General features: G+C 32.7%; 1 protein-coding gene across 3 annotated transcripts; it reads left to right on the forward strand.

The window, feature by feature from the left end:
- The first annotated feature begins 3,963 nt into the window (after nucleotides 1-3,963).
- LOC148190812 (uncharacterized) lies at nucleotides 3,964-8,845 on the forward strand. 3 transcript variants are annotated; one of them, XM_088102606.1, is made up of 4 exons: nucleotides 7,039-7,195; nucleotides 7,537-7,777; nucleotides 7,883-8,077; nucleotides 8,162-8,845. In XM_088102606.1, the coding sequence occupies exons 1-4, from the start codon at nucleotides 7,052-7,054 to the stop codon at nucleotides 8,635-8,637; spliced, it is 1,056 nt and encodes a 351-aa protein (XP_087958732.1). In that variant the 5' UTR covers nucleotides 7,039-7,051; the 3' UTR covers nucleotides 8,638-8,845. The 3 variants fall into 3 exon arrangements, with proteins under 3 accessions (XP_087958733.1, XP_087958731.1, XP_087958732.1); XM_088102607.1 differs by lacking the exon at nucleotides 7,039-7,195 and adding an exon at nucleotides 3,964-4,033 and having other exon boundaries at nucleotides 7,883-8,845; XM_088102605.1 differs by having other exon boundaries at nucleotides 7,033-7,195; nucleotides 7,883-8,845.
- The last annotated feature ends 15,595 nt before the right edge of the window (nucleotides 8,846-24,440 follow it).

The raw sequence follows: 24,440 nt of genomic DNA on the forward strand, positions 1-24,440 counted from the left end.
TCAGGGTTTTGATTGAATTTGTTTATTGAAATGTATTTGAATGTGCTGGCATATGAAAATGTATGTTATTACTTGAATTAAATTACATAAGCTTACCCTGTGTTTTTCCTTGTGTTGTCTCGTTTGTACGTTCGTCCTTGTCTTCGCAATGATCATCCGTGTGGATGTGAGCAGAAGGAAATGCACTGCTGGAAGAGGCGTTGGAAGAGCAATATTTGGAGGAAGAAAACTTAGTCGAAATCGAGGTGAAAACCGAACAATAGGACGTTCGGCTTGTAGTTGGTCAGTGTGGTTAGGTGGTCGTTCGTTCACCTTTTTCTTTAAGTTTTGAATGACCGTTCAGTGTTGGTTTTGTAAACCGTTCGGTCAAAATTTCTCTTATGTTGTACAGTTTTAGTTGGAAAGTTATGTAAGGCCGTTCGGCCATAGCCGTACTCTCTCTTTTAATGGTTAAAACTGAGCTGTGTTATTATTAATCGTAATTATTCTATTATATGGTTTTATTACTGTATTTTTGGATGTTACAAAATACAAATTACAAAATATTACCTGTAAAATATTTAATATTTAAATAAACTAATAAAAAATATAAAAACTAATAAATTCAAAAGGTAACTAAATATAATAAAACAAATAAAATAAAAAAAAGGAAAAACTTTCACCGTACAAATCAAATTCAAATAACTAAATATAATAAAGGAAATAAAATAAAAAAAAAGGTAAAGTAATGTTTGCGGCAATAGTAAAACCGTACTACCAAGTACGACAGTCTCATTTCAACCACGGCACAGTGTGAACCGCATTTCCAGTTGCAGTTAGATCATATCCATCTTCGTCCCATCCAGTAAGAAATGCATCCTAGGGCATACAATCCCACCAGTACATACAAACAGCTTATACAAATATTACATAAAACAATCTATACAAACAACACATGCACGTTCAAGCTAAGAAGAACTACTACAATAGATTCTTTGTAGTTCCAGGAACACAGTTGGAATAATAAAATAGGGAGGTGCAGGATGAAACTGATGAGGTGCAAGCAGAATCACTCTTAAAAATTTGGTAAAAACTCAATTAGTTCTTAAATTAAATTTTAAAATTTAGTGACTTATTTAATCAGATTTTGAAATTCTTCATTTCTTTAAGCAAATTTAAAAAATTTGGTGATTTTTTCAATCAAATTTTAAAATTTGTTGAATTTTTTAATTAGATTTTAAAATTTGATTGGTTAAAATTTGGACCTTTTTAATCGAATTTAAAAATTTGATGATATTTTAATTTAGATTTCAAAATTAAATGAGTTTGTTAACTAGATTTTAAAATTTGTGAGTTCCAAAATCTGATAACCTCCTTAAGTGGATTTTAAAATTCGGTAATTTTCTAAATTGAATTTCGAAATCATGAGATACGGGGACTAAGAAAGTTGGATAACGAGAAAAAAAAAGCTTTTACTCTTATTGAAAGAATAATTTAAATATTAAGAGAAAGTATGATGTAAGAGAAAGTTTAGAGATACAGGAGAAGCCCGAATGGTGAAACAAATTTGATAGGGCAAAAGAATTAGCCAATCGAGGAGGAAAACATAAGCGAAATAACACCATGGCCGAGGAGAAGAACTTTGAAACAAAGTGCTAAAATGGGTAATTCAAAATTAATTGGGTTTAAATAGCAAATGCGGGTACATGAGCAAAAACTTAAAGATAAATGAAATCCAACATTTTATGATTTCAGTTTCGGTTCTTTCTTTTTGCACCCTAATAATTGCTTCCTACACGAATACTATCAATTAACTTTATTTGTTAATTAATTATTACATTTACAATTTTTATCCAACTCTTTTTTTAAATATAACGCATTCTCACGTTATTCACTCAATTTTGTATACTCTTTCCTATGTACTCACTCTTATTTCTTTCTATTTTGTTTTACGAGTAAATTTTTCTCAGATTCTACTTTGTTCTATGAATTGAAGAAATGAAAATCGTAATATAATGGACGTTTCAGAAATATTTTATGGAAAACATAAGTGATGCCTAGTTTTTGAAATGTGAAGCCTTATTACTTTAACATACATGTGAAGCAACTAACTAATCTTTCCTTATGATATATCTCTAACAAATATTAAAGAGTTTCTACCTACTCTATACCAATTTCTCTATGCACCTTCCCATGTTATTTTCCTTACAAAAAGAGCCTTTGCATCCGTATTGTGATAATTTTGTAAAAGAAAACATTGAAGGTCTTTAATGGAAATGGAAAATTCGTCGCGACCTTCAACAAATTTCAAAATCCATCAACGAATTTCAATATTCGTGGAAGGTCGTGACAAATTTATCATTTTTATTGATGACCTTCAATGTTTTTTTTTAATTTTTAGTTAATTAATTAATGGCTTAAATGCTTACTTCGTCACCATGTTAGGAGGTAATTTTCAGTTTAGTACCCGGTTTTAAAAATGTAGACATTTGATCCCTATGTTTTCAAATTTGTATTAATTCAGTCATATTCGTTAAGTTGGTAGGAACGTCGTTAAATGTTAAATGATGTGACAAATAACTTATCTGATATGGCAAAAGGTAATTTTATACGAAAGACAAGTATGAAAATATCATTTCATTACAATAAATAAATACATATGTGCTTGCCCTAAGACATTGATCTCGAAGGACCTTAGGTGAAGGAGTTGAGGTGAAGGAGGTGAGCTGAGGTGGGGTGCCCTTCGCTATTTCCTTTGTGTGAGGTGGGTGCCCTAAGTTGAGGAACTATTGTTGTTGTCTTTTGAGGTGAAGGAGGTGAGTTGAGGTGGGGTGTCCTTCGCTGTTTCCTTCGTGTGAGGTGGATGTCCTAACTTGAGGAAGTATTGTTGTTGTCTTCTCTGTTTGTGGTTTGTTTTTGGGGATTGGGGTTGTTTTGTTGGTGTTAACGAAGCATTATTGTGTCACAATGAGGCAATGTCAATGAATCACTGCTCATCTTGCTCATGGGGGAGCTCTCGTGGTGCTTCATCAAGACGAATGGTTGGCAGCCAAATATGCTATTGTCGAGAGCTTGCCGTATTGAGAGTCGCAAAAACTTCTAAGAACGAGGGAAAGCCTTTTTGGGGCTGCCCTAATTACAAGGTTTGTTTCCTTCGTTGTGTTTTTATTTTGGGATACATTTATTGGGTTTTTTATGAGATGTTTTTGGTTGGATGTTTTTGGTTGGATGTTTTGTACAGCGGAGTCGAAATGAAGAAGTGTGAGGATGTATTTTCTTCAAATGATGCAGTGAAGATAATGTAGATGAAAGGGATACTACAATTGGATGACAAAGGAGAAAGATTATTAATTTGGAAAAATCACTTTTGGTTTGTCAGAAAAGGGAGAAGGTCTTAATCTGGATGATATGTTTGATGGGATTGATTAATATCAGCTTTGTATGTCTTATGTTTTAATTTTGTTGAAGTGGTGTATCAGTCACATTTTGTGATGAAAAAGTTAGTTAAATTGTAATGTTTCTTTGTTACCTAATGAATGAGAATCTGGTTGTAATGAGTTTGTGGTTTGTGCTTGTAACAATATTCTACTTAATGAAAAAGTTAGTTTGTTACTTCAAGTGTAATTTTCCGAGAAGTGTTTGAAATCAAGTTTGAAATTAGCTTTAATTAATATATGATAAATGTTTACCGATTTTATATGCAAAACTAAATAGCAGATCGATCTTTACAATGATCTGTCTTATATTTGTGCATAATTTGGATTCTACGCAGATACACAAGAAGATACTCTAATCAAATGACATTTGCGACTCTGAAGGTATGATATCAGCATCCCATTTAGATATTTTAACTGTTCTTTCCTTATATTACAATATTACTCGATGAAATTTAAATAAAATTAATAGAACTATTTTTTTATTATCAAGATTGTGTTTCTTTGTTATATTAAAAATAAAATATATTAATATTTATTCTGCTTATAGGGCTCAGGACACACAGCTCCTGAGTACAAGCCTGATGAAGGTTACGCCATGTTCAGCAGGTGGATAGCTAGTAAGCCTTTGTAACTCAACCACAATAGATGTGTTCATATGTAATATAATTATCACAAATAAAATATGTTATATAATTTTTGGATTTGTATGTTACCGATGGTTTGCAAATTAATTTGATTTGTTTTCTAAATGTTTTGTATTGTCTCTTTATTTTATCTTTCTTTTTATACATGAAGGAAACATAATAGATGTTAAACATTTATACGAACACTACGATATTATATTGTGATATTGTTTAGTAACGAATTATATCAATATTAAGATATTAAAGAAATATAATATAAAAAGTATTTAATGTTTGAAAAAAATAGACTGCTGACAAAGTTATTTTATATCTTACTTTCAGTCAAAATATTTTTATTAAATTTTACATTTTCAAAATAAAGTAAACTGTAGTTTGTTCTTTACGAGTTTATTTTAGACAAATCAATTTTCTAAATATAATACTAAGAAATTATATTTTATATGATTTGATAATTAACATATCTATATAAAATCAACTTTACTTTATTGAATTTAATTTGAATAATGAAAACAATAATTGTACAAATTTAATTAACATTTTTTGTGTTTTATGTGTAAGAATATAGTATGAATACCAGTATATATAAAAAGAATCACATATATGAGTATTTATTTTCTCTGTATTAAAAATTTATATTTATTGACAAGAAATTTCGTCAATTGAATATTTAAATATGAAGACTCATTACAATTAAATCTTTATAGTTAAACTGGGATAACGAAGTTAAATTTAAACTGATATTGCCGTAATATGATTTTATTAAATTCCGTAACATGATTTTGGTATATTAAGCCTTTCACAAGCAGATGACGATCATTGTCTTACCGCTAACCACCATTCATTCTGGCATTGATGCCGCAAGGCTCAGAAAGATAAAATCTGGAATTTGCTGTCTTAACTCCTTCCGAAGTTTCTGAGAGATCAACTTGCATGTGTCTATACTGAAATCCAAGACCGCAGTTGCAGTAAATCATAAGTTTATCTCTTAGTCTATTATTCGGTTAGTTTGCTATAAGTGACTCACCATTGATCACACTAACAAAAGTGCTTATTTGTGGTATCAGATATGACAAGAAGCTCTTCCTCCTCCTCGGCCCTCTTCTTCCTTTTCTGTGGAGTCATCATATCTGACTCCAAAATCTCCCTGTTCTAAAATCAACAAACATATCTGTTCATCACCTTGTACGTGTCGTGGGCGTACCTCGACACACTTCATTTGTAGCCGTTTTCATGAAACACGACTCATGGGTGAGTCCTTTGCACCCACATGTAAATGTGATATATGTAGAATTAAAATAAGAAAACATATAGATCGTCAAACTGTTATGACTAATTCATACTGATCTAGTTGATTTAAAGCAAATCATGTTTAAAAGAAGTAAAAATTATTTTGTAACTTTTATAGATAAATATTCTAGATACACTAAAGTGTATTTAATCAAACATAAAGATGAAGTTTTTGATGTGTTTCTAACTTATAAAGCAGAAGTAGAAAATCAATTAAATAAGATAATTAAGAGGATTAGATCAAATAGAGATGGTAAATATGTATTGTTTAATGACTTTTGTGTTAAAGAATGTATCATCTGTGAAGTAATCCGACCATATTCACCTGAATCTAATGGAGTAGCTGAGAGAAAATAGAACTCTTATTTTGACTAATTATATCCTTTTGTTGATTGTTATTATATCATTTTGTTGAATGATTTTTCTGGTATTTCATCCTTATTGTTTGTGTTTGTTATGATGATCGTATAACTCGTATTATTGTAAGGGAGAAAATGTTATTAGAAATGCTTCATTTGCTTAGCAGAGGCGAAATACTAAGGAGAGCTTGGAAAAAAAATTCTTATTGTTTATGTTTTTAAACATTTTGAGTTAATTTGATGTAAGTGGTTTGGATAATCATTTAGAAGTTTACAAGATTGGAATGAGTTTTATTTATTTGGTATTTGAATAAATTAAGGTTTTTATTACATGAGTTTTTTCGAAATATTATTTTTAGTAAATTTTCATGCACAATAAAGTTTATAATATACTCGTGACATCCAAAGAGATGGAATGTTACACATTGTAAGCCCATACTTATTTTCTTTTACAAAAACTTAGATACTCTATACTTAATATGTATATATATCATGTTACTATAGTTATTATTATAGTTATTATGGTAGATAAATGTGTAAATATCATATATATTTATAACTATCTCTTTTATGTTAAATGTAACATCCCATATTTTATAGAACTATATAATCTAGTAGTCCACATTTTAATATAATAGAACAGTTAGAAGAAGACTTGGAGATAAATTCTTAAGGTTACAATCATCTCAGATGTGGTTGTAATTCAAAACTTTAACACAATAGAGTATGTCAAAATAGGCAGGAACAGCTGGGAATCCTAACTAGGCTAAGCAGCGGTGTCATCTCCCTCCAAGGCCTGCTCTAGAAGCACCTCATCTACCTCTGCTCACATCCAAATGGATGATCATTGCAACAGAAGACACAACACAAACAAAGACAAACACAAGCAGAAGGGTGAGCTAGATATACAAAAATCATGTTATAACAATCACACAACATGCAAGTTTAATTCACATATATTGGGTCACTTAACACAACTTGTTACACTTTAAACCTGACTCGTCCGGACTTAGAATGATAGTCGAGCTATAGCGGGTCTTGCACTCGTGGTGACTTATGAAACTTGGGTTCCCCACCCTACCACACTCACGAGGTTAGTCTGTTCCGGGCCTTGAGGCGAAATACTAAGGAGAGCTTGGAAAAGTTTTTATTGGAAATAATAAAGAGAAAAGATAATAAAGAAATAAAAATTAATTAAGAGATAATAATGTTAAAAGTTTAATATTTGGCTTCTTCCTTAAAGTATAAAAAGTAGTCTCTCTCAGTCTACCTCATAATTTTCTTTCTTTCTCCTCCAAAAGTATAATATTTGATATTGTTAAAGCGTGCAAAGGTGTGATTCTCAATGGCATCGCAAACGGATAACGTTTCTCCGGCGCTTGTTGCCTTCATTGTCGATCAATATTTGTGCCGCAACCAATTCTATCAAACCAGAGCCATCTTTCGTAACCAAGTTTCGCCTCTCTTTCTCAATCTGCCACCAAACACGGTTTTTCATTTTACTTTTTCTTTATTTTTTCCTTTTCTCTTTCCACATTTCACAAATTTATTTTTCATATTTATCGGCAACATTTTTTTCAAGAAAACATTTTTCAAATAAATTTAATAAATTCAAATTTTTTTAAATAGGAATAAACCAATTTGTAAAAAAAAAACGCTATAAAGATTCTCCAAGACTCACAGAAAATGTTGTTGCGTTTGTGAAAAATTCATAATAATTAATAAAAAAATTTGAATCTTTATGTAAAAGGTGTATAAGGCACATATATTTATTATCACTTTCTCGTCACTTTTGTTTTCTTGATCAATTTTGTTTTCTTGATGTTCTAGAATTTGTTGAGTTTGGAGGAAATGTTAAACCAATATATATTCATGAAGAGACAAAATAAACGGTTGGAGGAAGAAAACGTCATGGTGATGCGAGAGAAAATTAGAATCCAAAAATTGTTGCAAGACCTTCAGAATGCTTTGGATAGTTTCAATGCAAGATCAGCCATGTCCAATGTCACAGCCATGATCACAAATTCTGTAATTGTTCCTCCGATGGAAAATTCTATCAAAACTCCTCCAGGTAGATGCACAGATCTTCTGTTGTTAATGAATTAAAATATGGTTTTTAATCTTTGAGTTCTTTTCATGTTTTGACCTATTCAACTTTTTTTCATCTTTTTGCTAGTTGCTTCTACTACTACAGTTTTTCCTGTGCAAAACACACTGTCTTTGCCAGCTAAACCCATGGCCAATGTAAACTTTTCATCACCTATGATTAGAGAGTTTGACAAGAAGAGAAAAGATATTTCGACAGTAGATGGGTCTGTAGTTGCTAAGAAGCGTCGAGGAAGACAACCTGGCAAGAAGAAACAAGTCCAATGTATGATTGTTTGCGTTTGTATAATGTATACTAGTATGTTTTCATATGTGAGAAATTATATGTTTACTTTGTCCTCATTTTTAGGTACAAACATGTTGCTACCTTCTAATAACAAAACAGATTTTGGATTCTCTTCTACATTAACTCAATCGTTGGCAGCAAACCCTACACTTAAGGAATCGCAAATTTCAACTGATTCAGTTTCGACAACACATCCCATAATTCATTCATTTCCTAGTGTGTTCGTACCTGAGATTTCTCCTGTTGCAAAATGTAATGAGAAAGTCATTGATGTGGTTACAACCAAGAGAGATATGGTTGATCATGTAAAGCAAACCTTCTGTAAAGAAGGCAATAGTGAATTTTCTCCTGTTGTGACGGATAATGATGAAACACACAAGACAGATACAAACAAAATAAGTATGAAGGACATGGACAAGACAAGTACGAGAGCGTTGGACGAATTTGACGAATTTGACGATTGTGCACACATTGATTTTTCAAGCATAAGATCGGAGGACGAGTTCAGCATAGATTTTTTAAACTCCTTAAAAGACTGATAGTTCACCAAAATGTCAAGAGATATAGAAATGAAGAATGAAGAATTTGTTGATATCCAGCTTAGAACTAGTGTTTAGAGGCAGGTTTCAATTTTACATTTTTTTGTTATTTGATGTGAACCTGCAATTTTTCTCAATTTTCCAATAGGAACACAAGCTACTGATAATAGTTTATTTGAAAATTTATCATGAAAGTTTATCATAATCAATAAAGTTTTCAAATTCTTTGATATAAGCTTTTAATTATACCTTCTTTGGTCTAAGCCTTGAGACATATGATTTAAAAGTTAGAAGTCCTTAACAGTTGGTAATTCACAGTTGGTAATTCTTTGGTCTAAGCCTTCAGACAAATGATTTAAATATTTAGTAAGTATTTAAATTTAGAAATAACTCAATTAAGTTACTTCAACTAGTTGGTAATTCACAGTTCATTTAATTTTTTTATTATCACTTTTTTATATTTTAATTTATTTATTTTTGTGTATTATTTTTTATTTTAGTTTTATAAAAGCAATTTTTTAAGCGTATTTTGAGTCACTTCTTCTTAAAATAAATTAATTACTGACAGTGTAAAACATATCTGTATTTAAAAAATATATTGAGATATACGGTACTGAAAAAAACAATGATATTGAGAAAATTTTAAAAATATATATAATTTTGTAAAATAATATTAGAAAAATGCATGTTACAAAATTATAACAATTAAAAGAATATATATCCAAAGTAGTTTATTAATTATTTAATTAAAAAAATTATTTAAAAATAATAATATAAGAGATGAAATGATTTATTAATTATTTTAAAAAGTTTATTTTATGTAAAAGATTATGATAAGAGATAAAATTATTTATTAATTATTTAATTTTAAAATTTTTATAAGAAATAAAATATGATGAATAATTATTTAATTATTATAGGAGTATAAATTAAATTAGATCCTAATATAGGAGAATATTTTTAATGTGGATTTTTTAAAAAAATTTACCCATCTGTTATAGACTTCTATATTTAAAGGATAAAGGTTTTTAAATAAAAAAGACTTCGCTCACTGTAATATGGACTTAGTTTTGCATTCTAGATTCTAATAAAAATAAAAAAGTGTTTTATTAATTGGGGTTGTCAAAATAGTTCGAATTCACTAATTTATCACAAGTTTGGATTGGAATTAAAAAACATTAAAATTTTAACATAGATTAATTTTGAGCCTGGTAACATCCATCATTTCAGGATGTTCCAACCGAATAATTTTAAACGTATAATTAACAAATAAATTAAAAAAAATAAACTCGCTGATAATAATAAAAATTCTTTAAACTCCCTTAAATAACAACTCGACACAATTTTTTATTTTAGTTTTATAAAAGCGATTTTTTAAGCGTATTTTGAGTCACTTCTTCTTAAAATAAATTAATTACTTACAGAGTAAAACATATCTGTATTTAAAAAATATATTGAGAAAAACGGTACTGAAAAAAAATGATATTGAGAAAATCTAAAAAATATATAATTTTGTGAAATATTATTAGAAAAATGCATGTTACAAAATTAAAACAATTAAAAGAATATATATCCAAAGTAGTTTACTCTTTATGTAATTTAAAAAATTATTTTAAAAAATAATATAAGAGATAAAATAATGGATTAAATATGTTTTTATTCCCTAAACTATCAAGCGATTTTGTTTTTAATCCCTCTCTCAAACTAAGGTACTTTTTAGTCCTTCTCTTTTAGGCAAACATATTTTTCGTTCTCAAAAACCAACAGCGTTAAAAAGGAGCTGAGCTGGCTAACGGTGAAGTGCCACGTCATCTTTTTTCTCACACTAAGTCAATCTGACCCTCACCGTTCGGTCACCATCATCATTCAGTCACCATCACCATTCGGCCACCACTAATACCGTTCGATAACCACCAATACCATTCGGTCATTCAGTCATCATAACCATTCGGCCATTACCAATACCGTTCGGTCATTAACAATATCGTTCAGTCACCACCAATATTGTTCGGTCATTCAGTCATCATAACCATTCGGCCTTACCAATATCGTTCGGTCATTAACAATACTGTTCGGCATTATCGTACAGTAAGGGACAGATTGGCTCAGTGTCAGAAAAAAGCATGACGTGACACTCCACCGTTAGCCAACTCAGCTTCTTTTTAACGCCGTTGGTTTTTGAGGACGAAAAATTATGGTTTCCTAAAGATGAAGAACCAAAAAGTACCTTACTTTGAAAGAGGAACTAAAAACAAAATCGCTTGATAGTTTAGGGACTAAAAACATATTTAACCATAAAATAATTTATTAATTATTTTAAAAAGTTTATTTTATATAAAAGTTATGATAAGAGATAAAAAGATTTATTAATTATTTAATTTAAAAAATTTCAAAAAAGATATGATGAATAATTATTTAATTATAAGAGGAGTATAAATTAAATTAGATCTAATAATATAGGACAATATTTTTAATGTGGATTTGTTAAAAAAATTTACCAATCTGTTATAGATTTCTAGATTTAAAGGCTAAAGGTTTTTAAATAAAAAAGACTTAGCTCACTCTAATATGGACTTAATTTTGTATTCTACGTTCTAATAAAAACAAAAAAAAAGTATTTTTTTAATTACTATTATTAAAACGGATTCGAACCCTCGAGTTAATCTAGTCTACCATAATTCGGATTGGATTTATAAAAATATTGAAATCTCAACATAGATTAATTTGGAGTTGTAATTAGTGCTATCAAAATGGATTGTAATCCTCGAGCCAATCCAGCCCATCATGGGTTTGAGCCGCATTGGGTTTGAAAAAAAATGTAATTTTTTTATGCGGGTTAGTTTTCAACCCGGACCAACCCACCTAATTTAATTTAATTATTTATTATTTTGTGTTTCAATATTATTAGTTACCATTTTTTTATTATATTGTAGATGGGGATAAAAAAAATGTTTCAAGAGAAAAAAATATTATAGATTTATCTATTCAACACTCTAATATTATAAATGGACAAATGATATAAAAATTATCAATATTAAAAACTTATTTGTTTGCCTTTTGTGCTTGATTTTGGATTACGCTTGGATTGTATGATATTTTTTTTATTTTGAATTATATTTGGAGTTTAACATCATTTTAGAGTGAAATTTATTTAGATTTGAATTAAAAAAATTATAATTTTTTTTATTTAAAAAAACTTATAATTAAGTGAGTCAACCCGTTTAACCCACCAACTCGTGGTGGGTCGGGCCAGGTTCGAATTTTTTTGAGCTCGCTCATAAGTGAGCTGGGTTAGGTTGGCTCACTAAGTGACCAACACGTGGTGGGCTGAGCCGGGTCGAGTCGGGTTACCCGTTTTGACAGCTCTACTTGTAACATCTCAATTCAAGACGTTCCAACCGAATCATTTTAAATGTAGAATTAACAAATAAATTAAAAAAAATCACACACAATAATGAAAATTAGTTAAACTTCCTTAAATAAAAACTCAAAACAACTGTTTACTTCCGTAATAAAACAACAATTAAATAAAAGTCAATCGTGTTCAAAATATCCTTAGGAAATAAAATTCACAAATCTTCTTTAACAATCCACATGATTGTCTACAATATCATATGCTCTCGTACAACAACACGAGTTATATAATCATCGTAAGGAGAAAAACCAAAGAAATTGGATGGGTGAGCTAATATAATAAACACCAAATCACTGATATTGCTTGCTAATAGAATATACCCGCTACCTCAATTGGGTAGCCAACCCAAACAGAACTAGTCGATATTTGCCCCAATACCGGGGTAGAAACGACCAACTCACACTCGAGATCTGCCTCAATGCCGGGGGTATATAGTTGATCTTTTCAACGACATCCAACATGTCAATGTGGCATGATTCAAAGAATGCAATCATTCCTTGTTTCCATTAATCGAACTTCTCTCCTTTGAATAGACGAGGGCGGTTGACAACATAACCTTCATTTTCCATGTCTCAAGATTGTTTCCTCGAGTCTTGTCAAGAACTAACCTCGCGAGGTTATCTTTGATACCAACTGAAGTACTTGGAAATACTCTAAAAGGGGACGGGGGATGGATTTTAAAATGTTTCCTGCAGCGTTTGATAAAACTAGCTCTTTAATAAGAAGTTGTTTCTTAACAGGAGCTTTTACATCAATTAAAATAACGTGCAACTGTAGGATTTGTAAGAGAAACGTTTAAGGAGACTAGAGCAATAAACACACAATCGTTTGTATACTGGTTCACTCCATCGAGCTACGTCCAATCTTCTCTAACACCTTAGAAGGTTCAACTATAATCTTCAACAAGATTACAAATGAGTATTCTCACCACTCCTAGTATCCCTAGTCACTCCAAGTAACCACCATTACTCTAACTAGAATCGAGTTTCACCTATTCCTGGTTGCATAGTATTCTTCACCATTCCTAATATCCCTAAACAATCTAGATATCTTCTTGATATGTTGTCTAGTTGAGTTTAACCCACTCTTGGTTTCCACTAAACAAACTCATCTAGCTACCATTTAACTCCACCAAGTTAAATGTCACTGAGTTTCACCCACTCCTAGTTTCCACTAGACACACATGTTTCATCCACTCCTCAAAGTTAAACGTAAAGTGTTCTAATTCTCTTCAAAATTTACAATCAAAGGATTGGTTATAAGTTCTTAGACAATAACTTTCATAGAGAGGATATGCGTTCAATACAATTCAATCTAATGGACTCACTGAATATTTTCTCTGCTCTTTCTTCTTACAAAAGTAAGCTTATATGACAATGAAGCTTGAAAGTGTTTCTCGTATGCTTTTGAGCTTTCCCTCGACGTTATTAGCTTGAGGCTTTTTCTTCTATGTGTTATTCTCTTGATTCTCTTTTGAACAATCTTCTATTTAATGACTTCTAAAAAAGACATTTGTTATACAGAGTTTTGCTTTGATATTTGAGTCTTCCTAGTCTTTTCTTATGTAGCAGTCATTGGTTAAAATCAACTTGTCAGAACATACGCCAAATTTCAGAGTGTCACGGTTTATTACAAAAACCAGTAATTTCAACTCTATAAAATAACGCGAAAACGTATTTTTCAACCACCTCAACATTTAAGCATGCATAATTTATTCAAGCATATGATTTCCAAAAGATTGTCTAATTACATTATTCAAAATAATGAAAGTAACAAAGGAAATAAAATAAATCCAATTACATTGTCTTAAAATTTAAACAAAATAACTTTAAATAAAAATCTAAAGTCGATTCCCCATCATCTCTCAAATCTATCATGGCTCAGCAACATCTGATAATTTCATGCCTCGTGTCTATCATGCCTCATGTCTATCATGCTCACTATAACACATTTTACAATCATCATCGATAATTTCATTCACAAACACAAACAAGTATGGGGTAAGCTACCAATAAAACAATCATAATAACAAGATATAAGCACACTGATTATATCCACCATAAACAACCACCCCATACACTTTTAACAATAGGATTCCTAATCCTTTAACATAGCAATTCAATCATAATGAGTTACTTGATTCTCAATCCACGATCCTCAATCCTTGATCCTTTATTCCTTGACTCTTGATAGCAACCTCCTTGGTTAGGTTAGGCCAAAGATAGAAGGATACAATGGAAATGGTCCCTTGAAGATATATGGTGCGAAAATGTGGTGGATCATCATGGATAGGGGTTAGAAATGCAGAGTTTATGGTGTTTGTGAGACTAGAAACTCATGGCCATATGGTGTTAAAGGGTGGTGGTGTTATATTTGAAGACTCTAAGAGAAGTTAGGCCAACTCAAAGAGGAAGGTGACTAGAGGGGCCTCATAGGTTGCTCTACTCTTGATCTTAAAATGAGTAGTATGGCCAAAAATTGGTAGCATAACTTTACTCAACATCAAAGATGAATACATGATAGGAGACAATTCTATTTATAGGATAAGGGTGTCTCTAAACAAATCCTAAAAGCATGGTCTCCTACCTTTGCACTCATTGGCAAAAAATGAGACCTTCTAAGGAGTGGATAATTGTCCATAAATCCTCTCCAATAAGGGGAAGTGTTAAGATATCGGCAAGTGTACCGAATCGTATCAAGTAATATAAAATGGTAAGACCAAGTATCGTATCCCAGAAGACTCACGACACAAAACAATTATGTAATCACTTAACTAATTAAGACTTAAGAACAATTTTTGGGGTTTTTGAAGGCAAATGCAATAAAAATAAACATGAATGCAATTTGATCAATTAAGGATAAACACAAGAATGAAGGGATGATGTTGATAATATGAGATGAGTATGTTGTTGGGTTTTAGATTTCACCGTCTTTACTCTCATTCATATAAGAATTCATCTTCTTCATTCAATTGTTAACATCACTTTCTATATTACTTAAAACTCGATCACTCAGCGAAGAAAGCCTATCCTTAATTACTAGACCACAATCCCTTACATCCCTAATAATTAATTTTGCATTACGATTAGAAGCTTAAGATGACCAAAACTCATATCCCCATCCTTGAGCAATACTGCTTTTGGGATAAATTCCCTAGATCTAGATTTCCCCGTATGTGTCCTTATCACGAAAACCAATAATCATGTCATGAATGAGTTAAACATAACAAGCATAGAGCAAAGAAGAATAACCCTATCAATTAATGAAAGAAGCATATATAAATTGGAATCAATTCTAATACATGAGTTTAGAGGTTACATCTTCCCCAACAACAAATAAGGTTTAGTTCTCCATTATCATGGAGAAACTAGATGAACAATGGAATGTAAGAGATAGAAAAACCCTAAAAACTGAATAGGAGAGCTCCCACATCCACAAATCTACCTCCAAGGGGTCAAAAGTGTGTTTATGTGCTCAAGTCATCAAGAGATATCATCTCTAGGACATCCAAGTCCTTAAATAGATCAAGAAAATAACAGAAAACGGTTCCAAGCCCAACACGCTGGCGCTCAGCGCCCTAAGTGGGGCGCCTAGGCTTGTTGCGGCACATGAAGACTAGCGCTCAGCGCCCTGGAAGGCTCAACCAGTCGAATTTGCGCGAAGACTGACGCTCAGCGCCCCTGAGGGGCGCCTAGGCAGTGATGCGGTGTAGAATGACATTCAGCAAGTGCCATGGACCATTCGGTTTTACTTTGTTAACCGTTCGGCCTCACACTGTTGATCGTTCGGTGTATCTTCTACCACACCATTCGACTTCTCCTTTCTAAAACCTGTTCGGTTTGTCAACCTTTCTCTTAAACCGTTCGACAATTGTCTTCTTTCTCACACTGTTCGGTCTGCATTCTCCTCTATCACATTGTTCGGTCTATCTCCTTACACCGATCGGTCTACATTCTCCTCTATCACACCGTTCGGTCTATCTTCTTGAACCGTTCGATCTTGATTCTCCTATTTCAAATCATTCCAATTTCCTACAAAATCAAGGGAATTTAGTGATAAAATCATTAAGTATATCCTCTATTCACTTATTCACAAAACTAAATTAAAAACATGAGTTCAAGCAAGCTTCTAAGTCAAAAGGGGTTGATTTAGTATCAAAATTGCATCACAGATAACGGTATATTCAATCATTATCATGAAGACATGTGGCCACTCACAAAACACAATTGCCTCCATTCCTAGAGTGTCAAGTGACCACTACTAAAAGCAAATCCTCTTTAATGGAAGTATGACACATGACACATACTTTCCACATGGTTTGGATGTCCAACTAAGGAAAAACTCTACATTAACTAGGCCTTAATGCAAGCCTTAAACAAATCTACACTACTTGGCTGAATACATGGCCTAAATAAACCTACACTATTCTTCAAGTTATGCTCCATGATGGCTCCAAAGGTGGTCCACAAGGTAGAGTTGATATCATCTTCAAGGATGACTTCCACCCTATAGATGCTTGACCATGGTTAGGGGGTATTCCATCACTTGATCATTGATTCCTTGACCCTTGATATCATCATCACTAACATCTCACACATAGACCCTTGGTTTATCTATGCATTAGTGCCAATGCTAACTAATTTACTATAACCATTATAATAACACCATTATCATAAAGTATCCTCTAAAGCATCATCGTCCTTCCAATCATCAACATGTGTAACACCACTATAAGCACCCAAAATACCATAAGCAACATAGTGGAAAGAATCAGTCTCACTCATGTACCTTACCTCAGTCGCCTTCAGCCGCTTCTTCAAACCATCTGTAGCCTCCCCTATAGATATGTTTGAGTAGTCCCGCAATCCAGTTAAGGAACATGTATTCATGCCACACAAAGACACGGAAAACACCATTACCCCTACACAAGGAAGGTTCAATACCCAAACAACCATTCCTTCGCACACAAGGCAAAAGGAAGCAGATATCCGCAGATAAACTAAGGATTTACTAGGAAGCACATATCCGCAGATAATCGATTATTCCCTAAACAAAAATCAAAAGCAATGCGCAAATAATCGATTATAACTAATGATAATGGATTATTGCCAAATCAAACCACATCTTAGAATGAATTCAAGTGTTCAAAAACACACACATCAACCCTAGATCACGAGGAAACATACTCTAATACATACATTCATCACTTGAATCATCCAAAATCTATCATTGTGCATATTACAACTCAAACAAACCCAACATACTGCAGATGATCATCATACATCTCTTTATAACATATATTTGTATGGTAAAACCCTTAAATATCATACCTCTGTACCCCCTTAGCATCAATACATATTATCATGGGATAACCCTATTAAGAAAAAATCGTCCTGAAAACTTATACGTCTAAACGCTCTAATATGTTTTGAAGTTTAATAAAATAACATTAAATGAAATGAAAAGTTGAATATGCTACAACTATAATATAAAGATAGCATAAACATAAGTGTTAGGCTCAAAATCCCTAATAATCTAATAACAGAAGAAAGCCTTAGAAAAACACTTAGGTCTAAACGTGACGCTATGATCAAGGATGGCAACGGGTCGAGTCAGGCACGGATAGTGCCTACCCACAACCCGACCCGCCGGATAAAACTGTATCCGCTACCCGACAGATACCCATTTAGAAAATATCCCCAGATATTTTAAAACCCGCGGTACCCGTGGATACCCACAAAAAATAAAAATAAAACATATTTTATACATTTTTAAATTTAAATTTAAATAAAATTACAATATATATATATATATATATAATAGGTTTAATGTTTCAGTAGGTCCTTTTTTTTTTCCAGAATTTCAAATAGGTCTCGTACTTATTCGATGTCTCAATTGGGTCCTTAGTTTTGAAAAATTGAAACAAATAGAGGTTTGTCGTCAAATTGGACAAACGTCGTTAGATTGGCACATACATGGCATGCTGACGTAGAGTTTTAAATGGCGTGGTAAGGGTTAAGTTAGTCTAACATGGATTTTTGTTTTTTTTAAATTAAAGAAATTGAGAAAAATTAATTAAACTGAATTGTTTCTATAGGGATTAGGGATTTTGTTAGAAAGTTTTAGGGTTCATCAAACGTTCATTAATGGTGAAAGTTCATTAATGGTGAAAGAGGAACTCGCGATTGGCGGTCTGTTAACAACGGCGCTGGCAGCGGGCGGTGGTGGCAGTGCTGGCTACGGACTTAGTGGCGGTGTTGCCTCTTCTCACACAGTGGTGCTGCCTTCTGGAGTAGAAAAATCTCGAGACTTTACCTCGAAAGATATCATACAATTGGATAAACCTATATATAATTCCAATAGAAATATCAAACTTTTCTTCCAAAGCCATCAAAATTTATCCACGGTCACAACTTTATCACACTTGCAAGATCAAAATCGAACGTTGAAGCGAAGCTAATCTTGAAACCTTGTACACCAAAATTGAAACAACCGTCTTTGGTGGGGTTTTGTTTTAACTTTGTTGTTCTTGTGAAGCGTAACCCAATAGCATCATTGACATTGTGTTGGATGGCAACGAAAGTGATGGAGGTGGTGAAAGGTCTGGACTTGAAGCGGTACATGGGGCGGTGGTATGAGATTGCATGTTTTTCGTCAAGGTTTCAGCCCAGTGACAGTGTCAACACAAGAGCCACCTACACTTTCAGCGATGACGAAACTGTGAGAGTTCTAAATGAGATTTGGAGTGGTGGCAAAAGAAGCTTCATCGAGGGAACTGCTCATAAGGCAGATCTCGATAGTGATTCCGATTCAACAGTCGTCGAAGGGGAAAATTGATGGAGGAGGCGGCAGAGGAAGGGAGGATTGGTAGAGCGAAGACGCGACGACGGTAGTGATCAACTCGTGGGGAGATAGGTATATGGACGAACTTAGATTCCAAAGAATCCTAATTTGAGAGGAAGCGCTCAAATTTCTCTAATCCCTAATTTTCATAAACAATTCATTTTAATTAACTTCTCTCAATTTCTTTAATTTAAAAAAAACAAAAATTCATGTTAGACTAACTTAACCTTTGCCACGTCATTTAAAATACTACCGTCAGCATGCCATGTATGTGCCAATCTAACGGTGTTTGTCCGACTTTAATTAAAATTTAATTTTAATTAAATTTAACCTAATAAAATATAATTTAATTTTTTTTCATTAAATTTAATTTTAAAATATATAAATTAATTTTTTATTATTTTTTGCGAGTAACAGGTACCCACGGGTCAGGTAGTATACTGTCTGTACCCTACCGTTTAGAAGCGGGTAGTAAAATATCTACTACCCATTACGAACGAATAGAAAATATCCGAGGATAGTAACTATCCGCCATAGATTCTACCTACGGATACCCTGGTCCGCGGATTTTTTTATCATCCCGATACTGTAACAAACGATAATTAGTTAAACTCTTTAACAAATAAGGATATTAAAGTGTCGAGATAATGTATTTGGTAAAGCCTTAAGAGTCTCAAGTAATATTCAAAAAACATGAAGAAAGCTTCACTCATTGGCAATCATTTTGTGAATTTTAGTAAAGAACCTCTCTTGAGATCACTCCAGACCTTTACTATGCAAAGTCACGACTAGAGATAGTCCCTAACCTCCTCTAGCCACCTTCCCTAGATAGGTTACCCACCAGATCTTGTGTTTGCATCAATCTTACACCATTTTTCCCTTCATTGAGAACACCTCTCACTACAAAAAAAAAAATCTAGATTACTTAGCGATATTTACATACGGATTTTAATTCGTATGTAACAAGGTATTACATACGGATTTTTACCTATCGAATATCCGTATGTAAAATCCATATGTAATTTACGTGCATGGTGGCGAGAAAGTTTCTAAGGATAGAATTCATATGTAAGTGCTATAATTCGTACGTAACTAGAAGCACGTATTACTTACTGATGTTACATACGAATCTGAAATTCATAAAAAAAGGTGAAATTAGGTTTCATTAATTCCAAGCCTTTTTCTCGGACCATCACTCAACCAATGTTCTCTCGAACCCTAACTCCAACTCTCCTCTCTCAAATCCTCACTCAAACTCTCTTCTCTGCAACCCTCATCCGTGTTCGAAGCTTTTTCCCTTAATCTCGTTGTGCCTCCTTGACGAAACAATCTCATTCACCAAACATTATCGTTCGGCCTCCATAGTTCGGTGCCAGTCTTCGTTAGGGTGACGTTGAGACCTTCATCTGGTAAGTAATCTTCTCTTCCTTTATTTTCATAGTAATCTCTAATGCTAGTAATTTATAAAATCTAAAAAGGGTCAAACACGTGAACCCTAATATGGGTTTTGTTTTTTTTTAAAGCATATGATAACTTGTCGATTTATCCAAAGTGATGTTAATCAAATATAAAGCATATGCAACTTGTCGATTTATCCTGAAATTGAGTTTCTTGTCTTGTAAGGATTTTTTTCAACTACTTAAAGCTTATGATTCTTCTTGATTATCTTGAGGTGATGGGAGTTTGACACACAAAATCTACTATATCAGAAAACTTTTTTGGCAGCTTTACAAAGTTGGAATTCGATATAACGTGCAATAGATCCTTCGTAATTCCATCTCATGTACTTGCTTACTTGAAGAACCTAGAAGAATTGAATATGCATAGCTCCGATGAAGTGGAAGTAATATTTGACACTGATGAGATTGAGGTTGAGACAAAGGGAATAATCTTTGGTTTGAAAAGGCTTACTTTAAAATGCTTGTCAAATTTAAAATGTGTATGGAAGGAAAATATCAAAGGAATTGTTAGCTTTTGAAATTTGCAAATAGTGGATGTTGAGAGTTGTGGAAGCCTAGTAACATTGTCACCTTCATCACTTGCCAAAAATCTTGGGAAGTGGAAGACACTTGATATAGAGGAGTGTGAGAAAATGGTAGAAATCGTTGGAAGGGAAGATGAAATGGAACATGGAACGACAATAATGTTTGAATTCCCTTGTTTGTCATATCTAGTTCTTGAAAAGATGCCACTATTGAGTTGCTTTTACCCTGGAAAACATCATCTAGAATGTCCCTTGTTAGATTTGTTATATGTGCAATGTTGTCCTAAGCTAAAGCTATTCAGATCAAGCTTTGATGATGATAATAAAAAAGAAGTTTTAGAGGCTCCAATTAATTTATTACAACAACCTTTGTTCTCGATTGAAAAGGTAATGAAGCATTAGAATTTATCCTTCTGTGTTTCCTTTTCTTTTCATTGATATAGTTTCCTCTTGTAAACAAATTGTCTTTTGAATTTGTTTGACTTCAATTGCTAGTTTTGTCCTAATCTAACGGGATTAACATTCAATAAAGAAATCATGAAGCTTATGAGTGATGCACGTTTGCCACAAGACCTTCTTTGTAAATTAAATATTCTTTATTTCTACTTTGAGATGATAACACTCAGAAAGGTATTTTTCCTTTTGATTTCTTTCACAGGGTACCCAATTTAGAAGAACTTTATATAGATAAATGTCTTGGTATAAAGGAGATATTTCCCTCTCAAAAGGTTCAAGTTCACAACAAAGTACTTGTGAGATTTAAAAAATTAGTCTTGATGGAACTAAAAAAGTTAGAATGGGTGGGTTTAGAGCACCCGTGGGTACAACCATACACTGAAACACTCGAATTGTTAAAGATTTGCAGTTGACCTCTAGTAGAAAAATTATTTTTTTGTGCAGTGTCATTCATCAATCTTACAAAGTTATCTGTGAAGCTCTATAAAAAGATGGAATATGTATTCACATTTGCAACACTCAAAAGTTTGGTGAAACATGAGACTCTAAACATATAGAATTTATCCTTTCCAGAGTTTCAATGGAGAAAAGGTTGTTACTGATCAAAGCATGGGAAGAAAGTGAAAAGTCAATAACAGAGAACAAATAAGAATTTGCGTAAAATATTGTTAATTTCCTTTTCAACTCAAAGAATAACCACAATTAAAAGTATTGTTATCTTTGTTCTGGAAAGTGATTTTATATTAATGTTTCAACTCTCTTAGTGATGCCAAACTCATAGCCAAGGGTCCAATCACTAGAAGTATGTCCAAGCTCCTCCAAGAGGAACCATCCATAGAAGGTGAAACAAAGGTGAGTTTCACTTGGGCCATCATGGAAGAAGAATAATTAGTATAGGTTTAGGCCTTGTATTTGGCCATGTAGTATAGGTTTGATTAAGGCCTAAGTAGTATAGGATTTTCCCTAAGTTAGATTCAAACCAAGTGGAAAGTATGTGCCATATGTCATGCTTCCATTAGAGAGGATTTGCTTTTTAAAAGGTAGCCACATGGCACCCTAGGAGTGAAGAGGATTTACTTTTAGTAGTGGTCACATGGCACTCTAGGAATGGAGAGGATTGTGTTTTGTGAGTGGCCACATGTCCTCCCATCATTGGAGAGGTTAGAAGGCCTCATTTTTGGCCAATGAGAGAAAATGTGGGAGATCATGCTTTTAGGATTAGAAAGAGATACCCTTGGCCTATAAATAGAGGTGTCTCCACCCTTGTATTTCATCCAAGGAAACACTCCTACATGCACATCTCCTAACTTTGGCCCAACCTAGCCAAGGAGGTTGCCATCATTTGGTATCAGAGCATTGGTTCTTCAAGAGCTAAGTCTTTTGGTCCTTATCTATCCTTTATTCGTCCATGTTGTTGATGTTATTTTCCTACTTGTCTTGTTGTGTTTTGTTTTTCATTTATCATTTGTTTTGGCAACAAACTGTGACGACTTTCAAACTTAAACTGCATCTAGATTAGTTATCCAGAAAATGCGTAAAAATAGTCAAATGAAAGCCCTATCAGTCTAGTTTCCAACAAAAAAAATCATTCCATTTAGAGTTCTGTGGAGAAAGTTATGAGTAAAACACTCAGCAAAGGTCAAAGTTGCCAGAATGTTATCATTAGCGTTTTCCAAGTTCGTTTTTGGTAGTTTTGGCTACTTTTTTGTGTCTTTTCTCTTTTTTTTTAGTCATTCCTTACTATTTTGTTTGGCCAATATATGTTTGCTTGAGTCATTTTAAGTTTCAAATTAATTCATGTTGTCTAGAGTCATGTTTAGTCCTTTTGATGTATCTATTTCCTAGTTGAAACTTTAAAAAACATCAAAAATATATGTTGAGGTCATGTCCAAAAACTGATTTGTATTTGTGCCTTTGAGTGCTTTTATTTTATATAATTGTTGTTAGATCATGAACAAGTTCATATAGTTAGGTTTTCATTACGTCGCTTTTTGTGTTTCATGCTATATTTGATTGCAGTAAGTTTTCTTCATTTTGGTGCTATAAGCTTGTATGAACTTGAAACTCCTTGTAACATTCCAGATTTGAGATTGATTTGGTGTGTGTTTGTGCTAAAAATTTCAAAAAAAAAAAAAGAAGAGACAAAAGGTACAAAAGAAAAGTAGACAAAAGTACAAAAAACAAAAGCAAAAAGTAAAAGTAAAAGCACATGCATGTACCATATGTAACCAACTTTTATGTGAGCACTTTGATGTTGATTTGGGAGCTGAGACTCATGTCCCTAGCTGCTGTTCCAGCAACCATGATGACCTGAAAAGGTTTCCTTAGTGCACCATTTGGTCTAGCTTGCAAAAGAAAAAAAGCACCTTGTGTTTTTCTAGTAGTTTTGGTTTTTTGTGATCCATTCTAGTTCCTTTCTTTAGGTAACTCCTTTTGTTGTGATAACCTTTCTTTCTTACCATTTAATTGCTTGATTGTCTTCTAAACATTCATGGTTTTGTCAAAATAAAACTCCTTTTGAAGAGCCTTTGTTCATTTTAGACCTTTTCTTGCTTTTTCCTTGGACTCCTTTTGGCTTTAGTGGTGTTAACTTGTGGTGTAGGTCTTTGGATGGTAATAAAACGTGAGGATCATGGGGATAACAGCCAAAAAAAGTGAGCAACATCTAAAGGTGAAGGAGGCCTTGAAGGGAAACTTAAAGTCTTGGTCTAAAACACAAAAAAAAAAGAGTATACACTTGGTGCAAAAGAGAGATTTATGTGTATTTTCTTTGAATTGTAAAATTATAGTTGTTTTCCTTTTTGAACTTGTATTTTTGACTTGTTAGGAGTTTGTCCTAACAAAAGAACATTGGACATTTATTATTTATGTGAAATTTGTAGTTGGTGGGTAAGAGGGAACAAAAGTTCCTTCTAATTCATCATTAGGCTACATAGTTTAGATTTATTGTTTTCCTTAATTGTGGTAGTTTAGTGTAAGAGTACCTAAGATAAGCTTTGGCTAGGAAAGACTTGGTTCTTAAGCAATCCTTTGTGATTCACCTCCCTTTCCTGGAAGTGAACTTGGGCATCTTTTACTTCCTTAAGTCTCCTAGGGAACTTCTCT

This window comes from Vigna umbellata, chromosome 11, assembly GCF_029865625.1.
Source record: "Vigna umbellata cultivar VRB3 chromosome 11, Vumbellata_1.0, whole genome shotgun sequence".
NCBI classification, from domain to species: Eukaryota; Viridiplantae; Streptophyta; class Magnoliopsida; order Fabales; family Fabaceae; genus Vigna; species Vigna umbellata.